This window comes from Cucurbita pepo, chromosome 16, assembly GCF_057944985.1.
Source record: "Cucurbita pepo subsp. pepo isolate OVF chromosome 16, ASM5794498v1, whole genome shotgun sequence".
Classification (NCBI taxonomy): domain Eukaryota; kingdom Viridiplantae; phylum Streptophyta; class Magnoliopsida; order Cucurbitales; family Cucurbitaceae; genus Cucurbita; species Cucurbita pepo.
In genome coordinates, this window is record NC_141813.1 from 1,155,501 (window position 1) to 1,176,186 (window position 20,686).

The 20,686-nt window shown below is 35.0% G+C and overlaps 3 protein-coding genes across 3 annotated transcripts; all 3 read left to right on the forward strand.

Moving 5' to 3' along the window:
• Positions 1-312: 312 nt before the first annotated feature.
• Positions 313-3,407, forward strand: LOC111777713 (terpene synthase 10). The gene is made up of 8 exons (XM_087118401.1): positions 313-454; positions 918-1,046; positions 1,139-1,403; positions 1,508-1,883; positions 1,996-2,214; positions 2,484-2,622; positions 2,716-2,964; positions 3,042-3,407. The coding sequence occupies exons 1-8, from the start codon at positions 383-385 to the stop codon at positions 3,351-3,353; spliced, it is 1,761 nt and encodes a 586-aa protein (XP_086974527.1). The 5' UTR covers positions 313-382; the 3' UTR covers positions 3,354-3,407.
• Positions 3,408-8,043: 4,636 nt separating this feature from the next.
• Positions 8,044-9,954, forward strand: LOC111777714 (uncharacterized). The gene is made up of 4 exons (XM_023657435.1): positions 8,044-8,121; positions 8,210-8,457; positions 8,967-9,445; positions 9,617-9,954. Exons 1-4 carry the CDS (start codon positions 8,044-8,046, stop codon positions 9,952-9,954), a joined length of 1,143 nt encoding a protein of 380 aa, XP_023513203.1.
• An 8,006-nt stretch (positions 9,955-17,960) lies between these two features.
• On the forward strand, positions 17,961-20,458 carry LOC111777805 (terpene synthase 10-like). The gene is made up of 7 exons (XM_087118366.1): positions 17,961-18,185; positions 18,282-18,561; positions 18,638-19,013; positions 19,134-19,352; positions 19,489-19,627; positions 19,720-19,968; positions 20,066-20,458. Exons 1-7 carry the CDS (start codon positions 17,961-17,963, stop codon positions 20,357-20,359), a joined length of 1,782 nt encoding a protein of 593 aa, XP_086974492.1. The 3' UTR covers positions 20,360-20,458.
• Positions 20,459-20,686: the final 228 nt, after the last annotated feature.

Below are 20,686 nucleotides of genomic sequence, written 5' to 3' on the forward strand. Positions count from 1 at the left end.
ATTTATTAAGGTTTTGATAAAATAATAAATTTGCACTTATCTATACCGATTAGTTTAAGATAAGGGTGGTGAAAATTGACCATGACTGAAGATAAGCATAGATAAATTTAAAAATGATAAGAGATGTTGCTACTACCAATACCCCACCATGATAGGAGAGGTGGCCATCCATCTACGACTGCAGAAAATTCTGACAAACAAAACAAAAACCGACAAAATCCAATAAAAGCAATGGAAATCAAGGGCCTCAAATGTTAACCAATCACCATTATAAAAGCTAAACCATTTCTTCAAAACAAGTATCTTTTCAATGGCTCTTCTCCATCTCCCTCTTCGAGCGTCTAAGTCGTCTGTCTTTTGGGCTGTCGGCCGTGGAGCTTCCATGGTCGGGAAAGCTCCCAACGACCACGTTGCTGTTCGACGATTTGCAAACTATCAGCCTTCTCCCGTATTGGTAATATATATTAAGCGTGCTTTGATTCGAACGTATGAGTTCAGAAAAACATTTTCAGTAGTCTATAAAATTCGTAATATGTCTCACCATTAATTTTAGATTTTAATATTTTTTACTTTTTTATTTGAATTAATACTAAATTAATTATTTAAATATTACATCGTTTTTACTATATGTTAAAATAAATATATAGTTAATGATGTGGGGCGGGGAATTAGGTAGGGACGAAGACATGAAATTATTCCGTCACCAATGTGCCCTGCTTCCTCCTCTATTCCTCATCTAAATGGGAAATTCCTTTTCCGTTCAAGACGGATTCTCGTAGTAAAATGGATTTTTCTACTTTTCTCTATTATTTGATAGTTTTTTTTTTACACCGACCATTATTTTATTTAAGTGATTTTGAGTTAAATTTTAAAAGAAATAAAGTAAACATACTGAGTATTGTAATCGTAAATTTCAGGGCATTGAACGTGGGATGTGCATCAAAGCATCAGCTCAAAGTGATGATGTTATTGTGAGGCAATCTGCAAATTATAATCCTCCGATGTGGGAGGATGAATTTATTCAATCTTTAGACAATGAATTCAGGGTATGAATATACATGCATATTCCAATATAGTCTTACCCAACATAATAGTGATAATAATCGTGAACGAGCTATCTTTTTATGTCAATATTTAGAGAGAAACATATCAAAGCCGATTCAACCAACTGAAAGGAGAAGTTAAGACACTGCTCGGAGAAAGAGGAGAGCCTTTGGAGCAATTAGAGCTCATTGACGTTTTACAAAGACTTGGAATATCATACCACTTTGAGAGTGAAATTAAAGATATATTAGAAACAATAAACAAAAAGTCCTATGAAGACGACGGGAAGAAGAATAGCCTCCACGCAACATCTCTTAAATTTAGACTTCTAAGACAACATCACTTTGATATTTCTGAAGGTTCGTATTACAAGATTTACTAGCTAAATTTTTTATTAGCAACATATAGTTAATAATAATTTCCACCGAATAGCTTAACCTAATATTAATTTTTACCTGGACAGAGGTTTTCAATGCATTCAGAGATGAGACGGGAAATTTCAAAGTATGCCTTTCTGAAGATACAAGTGGAATATTATCTTTATATGAAGCTTCATTCTTATCAACAGAAGGTGAAAGCATTTTAGAGGCAGCAAAATGCTTTGCAATCAACAATCTTAAGGAATACATCGAAACAAGCGAAGATGATCTCAAAGTAGAGATTGTAAGGAATGCCTTGAAACTTCCCTTGCATTGGAAGATACAAAGATTGGAGGCAAGGTGGTTCATTGATATATATGAGAGAAAAACAAGCATGAATCCTGTTCTTCTCGAAATTGCTAAGCTTGATTTTAACATGCTACAATATATCTACCAAGAAGATCTTAAATATGTGTCGAGGTAAGTATGATATTTAAAATATTTTAAACGAGGCCATTTTTTTCAAGTGGCTCATTGATATTAATGACTTCAACGTGTTTTTTTTTTCTTTTTTCTTTTTGTGCATGCAAAGTTGGTGGAGAAAATCGGAGCTAGGAAAAAAGTTGAGCTTTGCAAGAGATCAGTTGATGGAAAACTTCTTTTGGACAATAGGCATGGGATACGAACCCGATCTTGAATATTTTAGGAGAATGGGTACGAAACTTGTGGCATTGATAACAATGATCGATGATGTTTACGATGTCTATGGCACATTGGATGAACTGGAACTCTTTACAAACGCTATAGAGAAGTAAGTCTTCATTTTCTTCCACCAAGCTATTTTCTTCATCATTCCCTCGAACAAATTATATCATAGAGTCTCTCTTGAGGCCTATGGAGCCCTCAAACAACCGGCTCTTAATTGAGGCTCAACTCATTCTTCAAAGTCCTCGAACAAAGTACACCCTTTGTAAGACAGTTGAGTCACCTTTAACTACACTTTCGATACTCACAACTTCTTAGTTCGACACTTGATAATTCTATAGACGTTATTAATTCTCTTCTTAATGGTGAATTTAGGTGGGATATTGCTGCAATGGACCAACTTCCTGAATATATGAAACAATGTTTTCTTACTCTCTACAATTCGATAGATGAGATTGCTTCTGACGCACTAAGCAATCATGGAGTTGATGTCATGCCATACCTCAAGAAAGTGGTATGGAGCCACAGTGAGAATTTCAGATTTTCAAATGAACTAAAATACATTATATTATTGTCTAAACTATTATCCCAAAACCTTATGGTGCAGTGGTTAGATTTATGCAAATCTTATCTGCTCGAGTCAAACTGGTATCACAGTGGTTACAGACCAACAATGCAAGAATATATCGATAATGCGTGGATTTCAGTAGCAGGACCAATTATGTTAGTGCATTCATATGTTTTTGTATCACCTCAAATAACAAAGGTTGAGTTAGAGAGATTGACAGAATATCCCGACATAATTCGTTGGTCGTCAACAATCATGCGACTTGCAAATGACCTCCTGACTCCGTTGGTACGTGAATAACAACCTTTCATACATTTATGTGAATGTTCTAAGCTAACACTTTTTTATGATAACTTATCATTTAGAAGGAACAAAATATTGGTGATGTTCCAAAATCGATTCAGTGTTATGTGAATGAGACAGATGCTTCAGAGAGAAATGCTCGAGAGTATATACGACATTTAATAGATGAGTTATGGAAGAAGTTAAATGAATTTGAAGATGACAAACTTGTATCCTCTCAAACATTCATGAAGATGCCCAAAGATCTTGCTCGAATAGCTCAATGTATGTATCAATATGAAGATGGACATATCATAAATCACAACAAAACAAAGGAACGTATATTGTCTATTCTAGTTCAGCCGGTTATGATTTGTAATTATAACCGACAATAAGTTGATTCGAATAAAGATTCTATGAGTTATAAGGTTTTATTACTTATTTTTCAAGTAAGGTATGTAAACTTTATTATTATTATTATTTTTTTTTTAGCCCATTCTACGTGGTCTCAAATTTGACATTAAGAAACTACTTTTGTTTGAAGTTTATCTAACTATAACATGTGACCTAAGTTGTTACAACCCAATTTTTTAAACTTCAAACCTCAAACGGTGATTAAAAAGACGAAGACAGAATCAAATAAAAATATGAGAATGGAATAAGATTTAAATCAAAAGAAAGAGAACACCACCAAAATTAAATTCAAAATAGGATCTGATTATTAGAGATGGTTTGAATTTATTATTAAAGGGAAAATGGATTTGAGATAACATTGCAAAAAAAAAAAAAAAATAATAATAATAATAAAATAAAATAAAAATAAAAAAAATACAAAAGATTCAAAGATATAGACGAACTGATGCTTCGGAACGACCCCCTCTATGACTATACAGTTCTCGACCGCTCTTCCAGCTCGACCGACACCCTGCAAAACACTAAAAAAAGAAAGACCAAGTGGTACTTTAGCTGCTTATGGACCAAGCTCGACCAGCAATGAGTGAGTATATAAATATATTCAATAAGTAACCTAGTAGGTATCCACATCTTTGACCTAGTAGGTATCTACAGACCTTACTTTTGACTCTTGGAAGTTCGGGGCTCGTCTGTATTGCTACATTAGTATCTGGGGTTCCTTGAAGTAACAAGCCGTACTTTAGCTGCTCATGGACCCACTCTGGGTATGGTGAGGGTAATTCACCCATTTCTAGCATTGAAAGTCTTCAGGGTGACAAATCTCATATATGGGGTGTACTATTTCTCGTTCTTAGACTTATATAGCTTGCTTTGCCTAAGAAGTATGTAACGGGTGTCTTGGGTCGAGGCTCTACCTCATAAAACTCTCTATTTCTAGTGGAGATAGTGTGGTGTATGCTAGCCAGCTCTTATCATCCATGAGAGATTAGCTGGAGAACCATACCCACATGACCATCGAGTCACCTAAGGTTTGAGGAGCGACCCCCTACCCACATGACCATCGAGTCACCTAAGGTTTGAGGAGCGACCCCCTGTGTTTCCAAGCTATTAAGACTACCCCCTAATTCTACATCCCCTCTCAAGACAGATATGTTGCATAGGTTAATCCAACTAAACTATAGGTCACACAACCCAAACTGATCTAGGCCTAACTCGATGGTACTGGTACGAGAGTGGAGAGGGAAGTGGAAGCTCTGTTGACACCATTTAAACTGCTAATGGTTTTGAAACTTCCTTTGTCTTGTTGAGTTGTAATAATCTTTCTGCTCTTTAACCAGGACAACTTACTTTGCTTATGTAGTGAATGACTGGTGACCTGAATTAAGGCGATACCTCATAAAATTTTGATGACACAATCATGACACAATATTGTGATTTCTAGTCTAAATATTATCCAATGGAGGTTGGTTTGCCCATTCATCGGGACCATAATTTCACTTAAGCTGGGGGGATTCAATCTCCATGTTCTGGCAAGATATTGGGCTATCTAACGTGGTCCCATGCTCCCCTTTCAAGAATGGGTTTACAATACAGTGGTCCTATTTAGGACCAATGGTTATTCCATAAAGCTGAAGCTCACACTACCCTACCTAGCCTGTGCCTAGCTCGTTACTGGAGTAGAAAGGGCAGTGAAGGGTCTAAAGACACCGTCACACTACTATCAACCTAAAGAACTACCATGGTCATTCTTGGTTGTCTTGAAGGCCTATTAGGTTCTTATGGGTTTCTAGGTGGTTTAAATTTTATCCCTCATTGTCAGAACGCTCAAGGTTAGCTCATCGAGGCTAATTTAAGTCCCAAGGTGCACTCAGATTTAGACCTTTGATTGTTTCTCACGATCTTGGAGTGCACGGTTTATTAAAAATATTTTGACTTAGAAAGAACAATGAGTTATTGTGATAAAGCTTTAATGAAAAACCTAATATTAGGTAATAAGGATGCATGCAAGTTTTATGGGAAGAGGAGCATACTTAGGGTCTAAACTAAAAATTAAGGAAAAATTATCAAAATATCCCAACGATGTTGGTATGAAGTTGCATGGCCCAAATCAACCCTAAACAACTTGATATTTATCTAAGACGGCTACCTATGACATGCTTAATTCATAATTTTTCTTATCATCCCCTGGTTTCTGCAACACCAATCTTAAAGATCGAGTAACTCCTCTTTCCTCACAAAAATTGAGTGGCTCTAATACCATTCCTTACGCTTAATGACTTGAGCCCTTACAATTTACACGAGCTCTGTCATCCTAGCTTAATACATTTACATTTAATACATATATTTACAATTTACACGTTCATCAATTTCTCAATGAAAATAGGAACTCCTTTTACATCAATGACTTGATGAAAGAGGAAGGCCATATTCATCCAAAATATGATGAAAGTAGGAAAAGATACACCAGAAAAACCAAAATAAAAAATCCAAAAGATGGAAGGTTGATGAAGCTCAAGGATCAACAGGCATTAGGGTTGATCCGATTGACGCTTTCCAGAAATGTGGCGTTTAACATAATCAAGTAGAAAACAACGTCAGATCTGTTGAAGGCATTGTCAAATATGTACAAAAAACCTTCAGTTATGAACAAGATGTATTAATGAGAAGATTGTTCAATCTACAGATGTCTGAAGGTGAATCTGTTGCTGATCATATAAATGTTTGAAGGTGGATATGTGGCGTTTAACATAATCAAGTAGAAAACAATGTCAAATCTATTGAAGACATTGTCAAATATGTACAAAAAACTGTCAGTTATGAACAAGATGTATTTAATGCGGAAATTGTTCAATCTACAAATGTCTGAAGGTAGATCTATTGCTGATCATATAAATGAATTCAATATGATTGTAAGTCAACTGAGTTCAGTGAAAATTAATTTCGAGGATGAAATTAAAGTATTGATTTTGATGCCATCATTACACGAGTCATGGGATATCATTGTTGCCACGATCAGTTGTTTCCGAGGATTTGAGAAACTGAAGTTCGATGAAATCTAAGATGTAGTTCTCAGTGAAGGTATTCACAAACGAGAAATTGGGGATTCAACTGGTAGTGCTCTTAGTGTTGTCCAAAGGGAAAGGTTTTCCAAACAAAAGGCCCAAACAAAGGTCGATCAAAATCAAAGAACCGTGAAAATTTTCCAAACAAATCAAACGTAACGTGTTGGAGTTGTGGAGAAAAATGTCACTTTCGGACAGATTGTACAAGACTAAAGAGAAAGTAGATTCATAAATCAAAGGAGAATGATGATTCTATAAATTGAGCAGAAGACATTGGAAATGTTCTAATCCTCAGCGTGGACAATGCAATTGAATCCTGAATTTTGGATTCAAGTGTATCTTTTCATTTATTTGGATTCAGGTGCATCTTTTCATTTATCTCCAAATAGAAACTGTTTCAAAATTTCACGTCTGGAAATTTCGATAAGGCATATCTTGCCGACAACAAAGCTTTGGAGATTGAAAGAAAGAGGATGTCTGCATAAAAACTCCAGTAGGAAATCAGTGAACATTACAGGATGTCAGATATATTCTTGGGCTCAAGAAGAACTTGATTAGGTGAGTTGGATAACACACGTTATGCAACAGAGTTTGTAAAGAGTTTGTTGAAGATTTTGAAGGGTGGTATGGTTTGTTAAAGATGGTCATACTAGACCTTTACTCTAGGGTTGAAATGACTACCATTTCGTTAGGATCTCCACTACTCTAGGAAAGTTAGAACCACTCAATAAATTAGTGGGGGTTGTTTTTTCTATTTTGGAGTTTGCTAATTTTATCGTTTCTAAATTTGTTATTTTGTAAGGCTATAAAAGCTAACCAAGTTGATTTGTTCCATAATACAATTGATTTCAAAGCTTTAGTTTGTGTGTTTACAACATTTGGTATTTTAGCCACGTCGCAAAGCCTAATTGTGAGAAGAAGAAACTGCAATTTTTTTTGTTAAAGAGTGAGCTGAAAGAGATTCAAAGTATGGCAGCTGAAATCAACTTCGTTCAACCGGCAATTCCTAAGTTTGATGGTCATTATGATAATTGGTCTATGCTTATGGAAAATTTTCTTCGTTCAAAGGAATATGGGTTCTTGGTGGAGACCAGAATCCTTGTCACAGCAGAAGGAGTAGAGATTACCGAAGCACAACAAAAAACAATTGCAGACTAGAAGCTGAAAGACTTGAAGGTCAAGAATTATTTATTCCAAGCCATTGATCGAACTATTATGGAAACGATCCTTAATAGAGATACTGCAAAATAAATTTGGGACTCTATGAATAAATTTGGGACTCTATGAAGTAGAAGTACCAGGGTTCCACAAGAGTCAAAAGAGTTTGAAGTCCTACAGATGAAAGAAGGTGAGAGTGTTGATGCATATTTTGCACGAACTCTCGCCATTGCAAACAAGATGAAAATTCATGGCGAACACATGAAACAAGTGGTGATTATTGAAAAAATCTTGAGATCAATGACCTCAAGGTTTGACTATGTCATATGTTCGATTGAGGAGTCTAATAACTTAAACACTTTAACAATCGATGAATTGCAAAGCAGCTTGCTGGTACATTAGCAAAGACTGAATGGGCGTGTAGGTGATGAGCAAGCACTAAAGGTGACATATGATACTAGATTCGGAGGAAGAGGAGTTGATCGAGATCGTGAAGTTTTTCGAGGAAGAGGTAGAGGAAAAGGAAGAGGTAGACATCCATTCAACAAAACTACAGTTCAATGTTATAAGTGTCATTAGTTAGACACTTTAGATATGAGTGTTCTCAATGAGAAAAGGAAGCAAATTATGCTGAGCTTGAGGATGAAGAAGAAATCTTGTTGATGTCATATGTGGAGCTCAATCAATCAAGGAAGGAAGATGTTTGGTTCCTTGATTCGGGATGTAGCAATCATATGTGTGCAAACAAGGAATGGTTCTCAGATTTTGACGAGGAATTTCAACAATCTGTGAAGCTTGGAAATAATTTCAAGATGACGGTGTGGGAAAAGGTAACATCAGATTGCAAGTTGCTAGAGTCACTCATGTAATCACTGATGTTTTCTATATACTTGAGTTGAAAAACAATCTCTCAAGTCTTGGATAATTGCAAGAAAGAGGTGTATCTATTTTGATAAAACATGGAGAAGGCAAAATCTATCATCCCAAGAAGAGGCTTATTATACAAACAACAATGTCTGCCAATAGGATGTTCATATTACTTGTAAGAATCATGCCACAAACTGCCACTTGCTTCCAAACAATTATAGAAGACAACACTCATCCTTGGCATCGTAGATATGAGCATCTAGGCTTCAAAAGTTTGAGAATATTACAACATAAGCAAATGGTGAGAGGGTTACCCCAATTGAAAGTATCATCTAAAATATGCACTGATTGCATGGTGGGAAAGAAACATAAGGATGCATTTCCAAATAGAACTTTATGGAGAGCAACACAAAGGCTGCAACTGGTACATGGAGACATATGTGGACCCATCAAACCTCTTTCCAACAATAAGAATAGGTATTTTATAAGTTTTATTGATGATTACAGCCGCAAGGTGTGTTTATATTTTCTTGCTGAAAAGTTTGAAGCCCTTACTATCTTTAAGAGTTTCAAAAATCATGTTGAGAAAGAGATTGGAGATTTTATTCGTTGTCTACGCACAGACAGAGGTGGAGAGTTCACCTCTCTCGAGTTCAACAATTTTTGCAAAACTAATGGTATCAGTAGACAACTTACTACAGTCTACACTCCCCAACAAAATGGTGTAGCTGAGGGCAAGTACAGAACAATTATGAACATGGTTAGAAGTATATTATCAGAGAAGCAAGTTCCAGAGAATTTCTGGCCAGAAGCAGTAGACTGGACAATGCATGTGCTCAATAGAAGTTCTATAGTGGTAGTGAAAGATATGACTCCTGAGGAGGCTTGGAGTGGCGTAAAACCTAATGTTGATTATTTTCGAGTTTTTGGGTGCATTGGGCATGTTTATGTATCAGACAATAAGAGAAAGAAGTTAGATGATAAAAGTTTTTAGTGTGTGCTGCTAGGGATGAGTGAAGAGTCTAAAGCATATCGACTCTATGATCCAGTGTCCAAGAAGATAGTTGTAAGCATAGATGTGATTTTTTAAGAAAACAAATGTTGGAATTGGGGGAAAACTAATGAAGAAGTTAGACTTGATACCCTTGAATGAGAAGATAGTAATATAAAGGGAAGTGAACATGACCTAAGTGAGGAAGAATCTAAAGAGGAGATAATAGCAGAAGAAGAAGGAGACGTTAGTATATCTTCCAGTGAGTCATCTGAATCAAATTCCTCAGCATCTGAAGAAAGCACTCTCGAAGTGAGAAACAAAAGAGCACCATTATGGATGGAAGATTATGTGAGCGGGAGAGAATTTTCTAAAGAAGCTGAGAACAACAATTTAGTTCTATTAACCTCAAGTACAGATCCGACTACCTTTGAAGAAGTTGTTCAAAGTTCAAAATGGAGAGCTGCAATGAACTTGGAGATAGAAGCCATCGAACGAAATTAGACTTGGTTGTTGATAGATTTGCCTAAAGGAATGAAGAAGATTGGAGTAAAGTGGATTTTCAATACCAAACTCAACAAAAATGGCGAAATTGACAAGAATAAGGCTAGGTTGGTAGCAAAAGGTTATGCACAACAACATGGTATAGACTATACCGAGGTGTTTCCACCGGTGGCTAGGTGGGTTACTATTCGAATGATAATTGATTTAGTAGCTCGGAATAGTTAGAACGTGTATTAGCTTGACGTGAAAAGTGCTTTCTTAATGGAGAAAAAAGGTCAAGAATACAAGGTATACAAATTGAGGAATGCATTATATGGCCTTAAACAAGCCCCACGTGCATGGCAACAGTCGAATTGAAGCACATTTTGTCAAAGAAGGATTTGAGAGGTCCAACTATGACCATACTTTATTCATACAAACAGGAGATAGAGGTAAAATTTTTGTTGTTAGTCTATATGTTGACGATCTAATTTTACTGGTAATAATGAGAGCATGTTTGTTAAGTTCAAGATTTCTATGAAACTTGAATTTGAAATGACTAGTTTGGGAAAAATGAAATATTTTCTGGGTGTAGATATTTTACAAAATCCTGAAGGCATTTATATTAGTTAGAGAAAATATGCAAAAAGAAGTTTTGGAGAACTTTAGGATGGAAAAAAGTAATAGCGTGAAAAATCCTATTGTTCCTTGGTTTAGACTGACAAAGGATGAAGAAGAAGCCAAGATCAATGCTACCATGCATAAACAATTGATTGGAAGCCTTATGTATCTAACTGAAACAAGGTCGAATTTAATGTATGTAGTGTCTCTCATTAGCAAATTTATGACAAGTCCAATAGAGTTGCATTTGCAAGCTGCAAAAAAAGTGTTGAGATACTTGAAAGTACTATAGATTTGAGAATCCTTTATCAGAAAAGGGGTAAATGGAGAGTTAATAGTATATACTGACAGTTATTATGCAGGAGATATAGATGACAGGAAAAGCACTTCTGGTATGTGTTCTTACTCAGTGATGAGCTGTGTCTTGGTCCTCCAAAAAACAACCTGTTGTTACTTTGTCCACTACTGAAACAGAATTTGCGGCAGCCGCGTCTTGTGCTTGTCAAGTGTATCAGTATGTTATGTGATAACAGTTCCACTATTAAGCTATCCAAGAATCCAATCATGCATGGACGTAGTAAACACATTGATGTGAGGTTTCATTTCTTGCGTGATTTGACTAGAGATGGAGTTATTGAGCTAAAGCATTGTGTCACACTAGAACAAGTTACAGATATTATAACAAAACAACTGAAGTTGGATACATTCATAAAACTACGTGAGTCAATGGGTGTGTGTAGTACCACGAGTAAACTGAAATCATCCATGCAATTAGTTTAGAGGATAAATTGTTATAGATTGTCATACTAGACCTTTTCTCTATAGTTGAAATGGCTACCATTTATTTAGGATGTAACTTATTTAGGAAGGTTAGAACCACTAAATTAATTGTTTTTCCTATTTTTGGAGTTTAATAATTTTATCTTTTCTAAATTTGTTAGTTTGTAAGGCTATAAAACCAACCAAGTTGATTTGTTTGATAATACAATTGATTTTCAGAGCTTTAGTTTGTGTGTGTTTACAACATGGTTGTAGCATATGGCACAAAATCTAGAACCTTATACACCAGTGCAGGGTGTATGAACATGACTACTCTTGCTGTGAGTGCTTTAAATTCAAGCCTATGGAACAATAGACTTGAACATATGAACATTAAATGTATGAAGATGCTGGCTGTGAAAGGAGTTTTAGAAGGTCTGAAATTTGTTGATATGGGTCCTTATGAGGATTGCGTTATGAACAAACAGAAATGAGCTTCACAAAAGCTGCAAGAGAATTAAAGAAAGTGCGGTTAGAAATGGTCCATACAAATATTTAGACCATCTTCAGTTTCATTACTTGGCGGACCAAAGTTCTACGCACCTTCATTGATGATTTCAGCAGAAAGGTGAGGATTTATTTCCTAAAACATATCTTCAAGAAGTGGAAAGCTGAAGTTAAAATATCAGACTGACTTGAAGACTAAATGTCTGAGATCTGACAATGGAGGAGAGTATGACAAGTCAGAATTCAAAGCATTTTGTGTAGCTGAGGAAATTCGATTAATGAGAACATTTCCAAGTAAAACAAGACAAAATGATGTTGCAGAAAGAATTAATAGTTCATTGAATGAACATGTAAGAGTACGAGGATTCATTTTGGATTGTAAAAGATATTTTGGGCCAATGCTGTAAATATAGCAGTCTACTTTATCAATAGAGGGCCGTCAGTACCCTTGGAGTTCAAGTTGCCAGAAGAAGTATGGATAAGAAAAGAACTCAAGTACTCTCACTTTAGAACTTTTGGTTGTACTGCGTATGCTCGTGTTGATCCAAAGAAGAGTGATAAGCTTGACGTTGAGCCTATGAAATGCTACCTAATAGGTTAAGATTCTGACATGTTCGGGTACAAGTTTGGGATGTCAAGAATAAGAGAATCCTGAGACATGATGACGTGACTTTTGATGAAAATGTCTTGTACAAGGACAAAGAAACGAATGGTTCTGGGACAACGAAGCAAGTGGGAGACGAGGTTGAGTTGCGGAAAAATTCACTTAGTGATGTTGTAGCAGATACTACTCAAGGAACTTCTGAGATTGTTGCTGATGAACTAGAGGTGGAGCAAGTGACACCTGAGCATGTGTTGAAAAGTTCATCCATAGCTATCAGAGTACCAGATAGGTATGTATCTTCATTACACTGTCTGTTGTTGATTGATGAAGGGGAATCAAAACTCTTTGATGAGGTCCTACAATTCGAGGATACAACCAAGTGGAAGAAAATCATGGATGATAGGATGTTTAGGCTTCAGAAATGTGTTGCTCTTTCATCTACTAAAATCGAGTACGTGGCTATAGCTAAAGCTTGAAAGGAGATGATATAGATGATAGACTATCAAGAAGAATTGAGCAAGAAGCAGCACGAGAATATTCTTTATACAGATAGTCAAAGTGTCATACAATTGGTGAGGAACCTAGTCTATCATTCAAAGACAAAACATGAAAGGCGATAGCATTTCACTCGCAGGTTAGTGGAAGATGGTGATATGTTTGGAGAAGACAGAGGTTGCAAGGCATCCAGTAAACATGCTCACAAAATGTGTTGATGTTGGAACATTGAGGTTGTGAGGTTGTGTGAAGCCTCAATTAGTATGGTGCACTGGATAGTCATTTAAGAATTAAATTTTTGGTTAACCGGATTAGTCTCGAAGTGCGAGATACTAAGTCTGCTGTCTATTTATAGCAATTAAATTATTGGTTCACTCGATGAGGTGAGAATTGTTGGGATATGAAGCCTGCTGCCTATTTATAACTTATTCAATTGTTATAATAGTAAAATTATATATGAAAAATACATAGTAAATGATTATTATAGTAAGAAGCGGGTAGAAAAATATATGGTAGATATTATTATAGTAAATGATTATTTCTTTGGGCCTTCGGTGTGGACTGTGGATGTGTGCGCTGGATTGGATTGCGGACACGCGTTAGGTCAAAAGCAATAGATTGGTAGTGAGTTCGACTTCACCAAAAACTTTTGAGTCTCTCTCGTGTCGAAAGCAATAGATTGGTAGTGAGTTCGACTGCACTGGTTTTTTTTTTTATTATTATTATTTTTATTTATAAACACAAGATCACATCTAAATGTAAATAATCCTCAAGATAGGATGGTTGAGAAATGCCTAAAAGAATTGAAGTTATAACCTATAACAACAAAATACACTTTCCTTTTCCGTGACTTAATCATAAGAACTCCAAGTTAGCATGCTTATCTTGCAGAAATCCTATGTTATGTGATATTTTGTGAAATTTACGAGAAAACGTGTGAATGGAAACAAAATATGTTGAAAGGTTTCGTGTTGGTCCGTGAAGATAGTCTTAACTCTTAGAAGCAAAAATTAGTTAATGGGGATGCAAACGGATGTCTAGTCCATCAAGTGCTGAATTAGGATTCGAAATCCTATGCATCGGGTGTTGCAATAAAAAACTTATATGATAAAAAACTTTGTTTGATTCAATCTTAATAAATAATCAAAAGTAATTGGCAACAAGGAAATTAGGAGAATTACTAACTCATTCTTACAAAACATCGTTCTTAACTCATGTTCCATTTGTCTAAAATAGCTCAAGTTTTGTTCTTATGAAAGGTTCCATTAGACTTGCATGGATGCGCAGAAGGGAAGAAATTTAGAGGGAATTTATTTCCCATTGAGAATAGATTAGTTTTGGACTAATTCCAAAGTTTCTATATCTGAATGTCTAACAAAAATAAGATTCAACTACAATTTTGAAAGTTTTTTTTTTTTTTTTTTTTTTTTTTTTTTTGTAATTGTAACACTAAGAGTTCCAACCCGAATTAGTTTTATTGATTTGTTCTTCTTAAGTTCAAACTTCAGAGTTCTTTTTTAGAACCGTAGAGACCAAATTTCAAGATATTGTAGAAGATAAAAGTGCTTGGAAAATCGTAGAAACCTATGAAAAATATAAAAGGAAACAACGAGAAATTAAGAAAAAAAGTCGATCAAAGTCGATCGATGGGAAAAATGGTCATTTTGTCCTCATTCCCGAATTAGGAGTGTAGAGGTAACCCTAATTGATCATAGTGAAGAAAAGAAAGAAGAAATAAAAGAAATGAAGAGGAAAGAAAGAACAGGGAAGCTAGGGTTTGAGGGGAGGAATTTCACAAGAAACGTTTATTAGACGGAGAAGGTTAACTATGAGTGGTTGATTTTTCCTATTTTGTCAAAAACCAAGGAAGAACAAAAGGTAAGATTTATGGGTTTTTATTCATGATTAATCTAGGGGTCGTTTTACACAAGTTCCATGAAGAAATTCAGGGGAGATTCAGGCTACAAGCAAAGTTTCGGTGGATCATCCAAGAAAGGTAAATATATAATTTTCTGCCTAATTTGAACGTAAATATTTCTTCATGCCATTGGAAAATTACAAGAAAATACCTTTGTTTAGATGGATTAAAACGCTTTAGTTTTGTGAAGAAAGATAGTCAATTTGAGTTCTACTAAAAGTTATGAAATATAAAGAAATTAAAAAAGATTGAAAAACTAATCGAAAACTGAAAAAATCATAAGAACATAAGCAAAGAGAAATTGGAGGAAGCCACGTGTCACACATAGGGGAGGTGTACACGTCTAGAAATGACTTAGACACGCATAGAGCGATGGGTGACAGAATGCGTCTAGGCCTTGGTGACTGACATGTCTTGAGCACGGAGTGTAAAAGCACGTTCGGTTTCAGGTGGAGACACATGTCACGGATAGATCCGACCTGAGACCTGTGCGTGACCCGTAAACCTAGCATCCGAACAAGAAATATAGACTGGCACGAGCTGCACAAACTGACCCGACCCAAGGCACATGACCTGCAAGTACTCTTCTACAACGTGCATGACGGGCACGTGGAAGGTGCACGTAAGGGACCCTCTGTTAGACATTTTATCTCGGTTTCGATAATGACATTAATTTCAAGAAATTTGTTGTCTCCAACAAGTGAAAAAGCAAGCTTGAAGAGGCATACTTCATTCATGTAAGCATATCTACCTTAGGTGATTAGAATATGTATATTTAAGACTTTAATGAGTAATTTTGGATAAGTGAACAATGTATGTTACCGAAAATTACAAAAATATCAATAGAATTAGACTTTAAGTTGCATGTCTATTTTAATGCTTTTCGTTATGATAGAATGAAGGATGAGATATTGAGATTTGTGCGTTGGGGAATTGATGAATGTTATCTCCCTATTGAGTTTGGTGACATGTTTCTAGGTTATGAATTTTGTACTTGGGTGATTAATAGGAATATCTCATTGTCCGAGGACAATACATTTCGAATAGAACAAGCACCCTAGGACCGTGAGTGACGATTAGAGGTCTAGGCTTTGGTGCATCCATATAAATGGTTTAGCCTCGAGGAGTCAACCTCGAGCGACCTAAAAACGTGAGATCAGACTCAAATTCCTTAGACGTTCTAACCTAGTAGACCTCTAGGACAAAGATGACTTAAAAAGCCTAACAAGCTTATTGGTAGGAAGAACGATATAACTGAAACCTGTAAGTTAATTAGTTTTACTATTGTGTGTGGGGAGGAATCAAGGCTGACGTTGCGATTCTTTAAACTAGTCCTAATGAGAAATATAGGACCACATGGGTAGATAGCTCTTTTATTTCATGTAGAAACAAATCAAAGTTGACGTCATGGTTCCATAAACAAGACTCGAAAAGAGATTTGGGACTGCACATGTAGTAATTTCAAGATGAGTGTTTCTATTGTGTGTAGAAACGAATCAAGAAAAATGTCACGATTTTGTAAACTGATATAAAGAAGATCTTGAGACTACTGGTAGCTGACTCATGTTAATCACCCCTAGAACTTCGAGATCTACACACAAAAGCTCTAATAGCTGGAGGAATAGATATGAACTTCCCTGAGATTGGAGAAAAGTGCGTGGAATGAACAAAAAAATTTATGCAATGAGATCCTACAAGTAAATTCTTTCTTCAACTAATTATAGGTTACCGATCAAGTTTAAAGAGAGCTGCACGGTCATAGAGAGTGTACTTGTTCTTTGTACATTTTTATATCCTGTTCCCACTTTTGTTTTGCAAATAACTTAAACAACACCCCTTTTTTTTTCTTTTTTTTTCTCTCTTTCTCTTTTTCTCTTTTTCTTTCTTTCTTTTTCGTGTTAAGTTTTAGAATTTTGAAGATGGTGTTGTATGAATTCAATTTGTGCGAAATTTTACCCTATTTTACCATATTTTACCATATTTTTGCTTTTATAGGTTTATTATTGGTTTTATTGTACTTATGCATAAAGAAGTTATGTCATGTATATAGTAGCGACTCTAGGTCAATAGAAATTTAGGGTTATTACATTACCTGCGGGAATCCAGCCCCATAAAGACCCGCCTCAAACCGGGAGGGGATTACCCATTTACATGAGGAAGAGGGGATGGAGCGGAGAACATTATTTTTCCATTAGATAAATGGGGACGGGGACGTATAATAATTCCCTGTCCTTGCCCGCCCCATTTAATGTAAATATATTTTAAACACATATCAAAGACGATGTAATATTTAAACTAAAACGGTGTTGAAAATAAATTAGTTAATTTTGAGACTCTAATTTTAATATTTAAATTAAAGACCATGTTGTGTTTTTTCTAAAACGGTGTTGTATTACAACATAATATTAAAATTTGAATTTTTAGTAGCTTATGAAATATATTGATTTGTTATGAATCACATACGCTCAAATCAAAGCACGCTTAATATATATTAGTATCGCTGAAGAGCAACATAGTCGTTGGGAGTTTTCCCGACACCAAAAGCTCAATCGACAAAAGCATAGAAGACAGACAACTTAGAAGCTAAAAGAGGGAGATGGAGAAGAGACATTGAAATGATACTTTTTTAGTTTCCCTTTTGTTTAAGGTTCCTAATACCTATTGTTTTGAAGAAATGGGTTAGCATTAATACAGGCCTTTGGTTAAAATTTGAGGCACCTGAATTCCATTGCTTTTATTGCTAATAGCAATAATTCATATCATTTTTAAATTTATTTAATGGTTTAAATAAATGTCCTTCCTAATCTCTGTCCATTTATGAAGTTTTAATTCTCCATATTATGTCACTAATTAGCATCTCTACTTGATAGGCCCATTGACACCAAAATTAATATTCCAAAACCATGACATGAGACGTGGGCTTTGCTTCACCTTATAATAAGGTTTATGTGGTGGAGAGTATGGAGGAAGAGAATAATTAGTGCCCACGTCTTCATTTTGTTGTAAAATTTTATGGATCATTGATTGGAGATAATAGCAATACACGTTTTTCTCCTTCTAATTATTTCAAAATGAGAACATTAATGTATAAAAGGAATTGAGAAAGATATGTTTGCTCACAATATGACAATGGGACTTCTCCATCTTCCTCTCCTTTCCTCCCTCTCAACTCTTACCTCTTCACGAAATCTTTCTTTTCGTCGTAACTTTTACGTGTCTTTCCAAATGAATAAGCGATCAACTGTCGATACAAAAGTTTATAATACTTCTATTGTTCGGCGGTCTGCAAATTACCAACCTCCTATATGGAAGCATGAGTTTGTTGAATCGCTAACGAGTGAATTCACGGTAATGTGTCGATATAATTTAGTTTGTATATTATGAATATGTTTTCTCGAATTATTTTTCACCTAAACGGACAACAAAGTCATTATTTAATTTCAGGGAGAGAAGAGTTTAAATAGAAGAGATATGCTAAAAAGAAGAGTGAAAATGATGTTGAACAAAGAATTATTATTGGATGGAGATAGTTTGAGACAATTGGAGCTAGTTGACAAGCTACAAAGGTTGGGATTGTCATATCATTTCCAAATAGAAATAAATCAAATCTTAGAGAATATGAATGAAAAATTTGAGAATGGAAAGGATTTAGAGTGGAACAACTTATATGCCACGGCTCTTCATTTTAGGATTTTAAGGCAACATGGTTATTATATTCCCGAAGGTAACCCATTTCGTTTTCAAACTCAATTTTGTTGTCATATAGCTTCCAAATAATGTTTTTTATTGATTATATGCAGAGGTCTTTGAGAAGTTTCACGATGAGTTAGAAAGTTGTAATAATATTTGTGATGAGAAAGCTAAGGGAATGTTATCCTTATACGAAGCTTCCTTTTTAGCAATGGAAGGTGAATCCTTTTTGGATAATGCAAGACATTTTGCCATTCAACATCTATCAAAATACCTTAAATCGAGCGATAATGAAATAATTTGTTCTATGGTAAGCCATGCTCTCGAACTCCCACTTCATTGGAGAATGCCAAGATTGGAGGCTAGATGGTTCATCGATTTGTATCGAAAAAAACCTGAACCAAACCTTAAGTTGTTGGATTTCGCCACGTTAGAGTTCAATATTGTCCAATCCGCACATCAAGATGACCTGAAATATGCCTCTAGGTAATAAGCAAGTTTAATTGTCTATTTGAAATGATTTTCTGTTTTTAAAAGAAAATATAATTTAGAAAGTCTTTCCATTGAATCAAATATATTGTAATGATTATTTTGGCATGTACGTAGGTGGTGGAAGAGCACTGAGCTCGGAGAAAAACTCGACTTTGCAAGAGATAGATTGATGGCAAATTTCTTTTGGTCCGTGGGAATGGGATGCAAACCTCATCTGGGATATTTTAGAAGAATGTCTACAAAAATTGCTTCGTTAATAACAATAATTGACGATGTTTATGATGTGTATGGAACTTTAGATGAACTTGAACTCTTCACCAATGTTGTCGAGAGGTAATTTCTAACCACTAAGTCGAACCAAATTTAAACAAAAAAAAAAAAATGATAAAGGTTTATAAAGATAATTCATGTGTTCAAAGTTGTCATAATTAATAAAATAAAGTTTGTGATTATATGTTGATACCTTTAGATGGGACATTTCGGCCGGTGATTCATTGCCTAACTACATGAAAATATGTTTTATTGTTCTCCACAACACAATCAACCATGTGACTTTGGATGCGGTTAAGAATCATGGAATCAATGTCATTCCATATTTAAGAAAAATGGTAAAAAAAATTTATTTGATTTAATTTTATGCCAATCCAAAATTTCGATAATCTTATCAAATCCTAACTCTTTAGCATTTAAAATGTTGTAGTGGGTAGATTTATGCAAAACGTTCTTGATAGAGGCAAGATGGCAATACACCAATTATAAGCCAACATTCCAAGAGTATTTAGACAATGCATGGATTTCAGTATCCGGATCTCTTCTTCTCGTTCATGCTTATGTCTTTGCCACAGACTCAATAATGAAAGAGGATTTGGAATACTTGGAAGACTATCCTGATCTTATTCGACATTCATCCATGATCTTTCGTCTTACCAATGACTTAGCTTCATCATCGGTATTTCTTTTAAAATAAAATTCTTCATGCTATTAATTTCCTAATTTTCGATCATGTGGACGAATAACACTAATTATGACAATTTTCTAATTCATAGGATGAAGCAGAGAGAGGTGAAGTTGCTAAGTCTCTCCAATGTTACATGAATGACACAGGTGCCTCTGAACATGAAGCACGAAGATATATAAAGGATTTGATTAACCAGTCGTGGAAGAAATTGAATAAAATTCAAATGTTGAATTATTCACCAATTATCTCTAAAGATTTCATTGAAATTTCTTTAAATCTCGCTAGAATTTCGCACACAGTCTACCAACATAGAGATGGACACACTCTCGAAGATCAAGAGACCAAGGATCGTGTCTCATCTTTATTCATCAAGCCTACATAGATTCATACAAATTAATAACAAATATTATATATTATTTAATGAATGGTTATTTGGTAAATTTATGGAGAGTAACTATTATGAAATTTGATTTAAAGATATATTTGGAATATTTTAGTCTTTTTTTTTTTTTTAGTTTTTTTTGTTTTTTTTATAATTAGTTAGGAAATGTATTTTTATATATGGAGTATTTGTTAATATTTTTTTCCCTCATTTTTAGAACTTGGTTGGTAGTATATTTTCTCTACACATTTTAGTAGTTTTGTCCCCATTAGGAGTTAGTTGGTAGCTTGTATCTTCTATAAGAGGAGAATGGAAGCTTTGGGATTT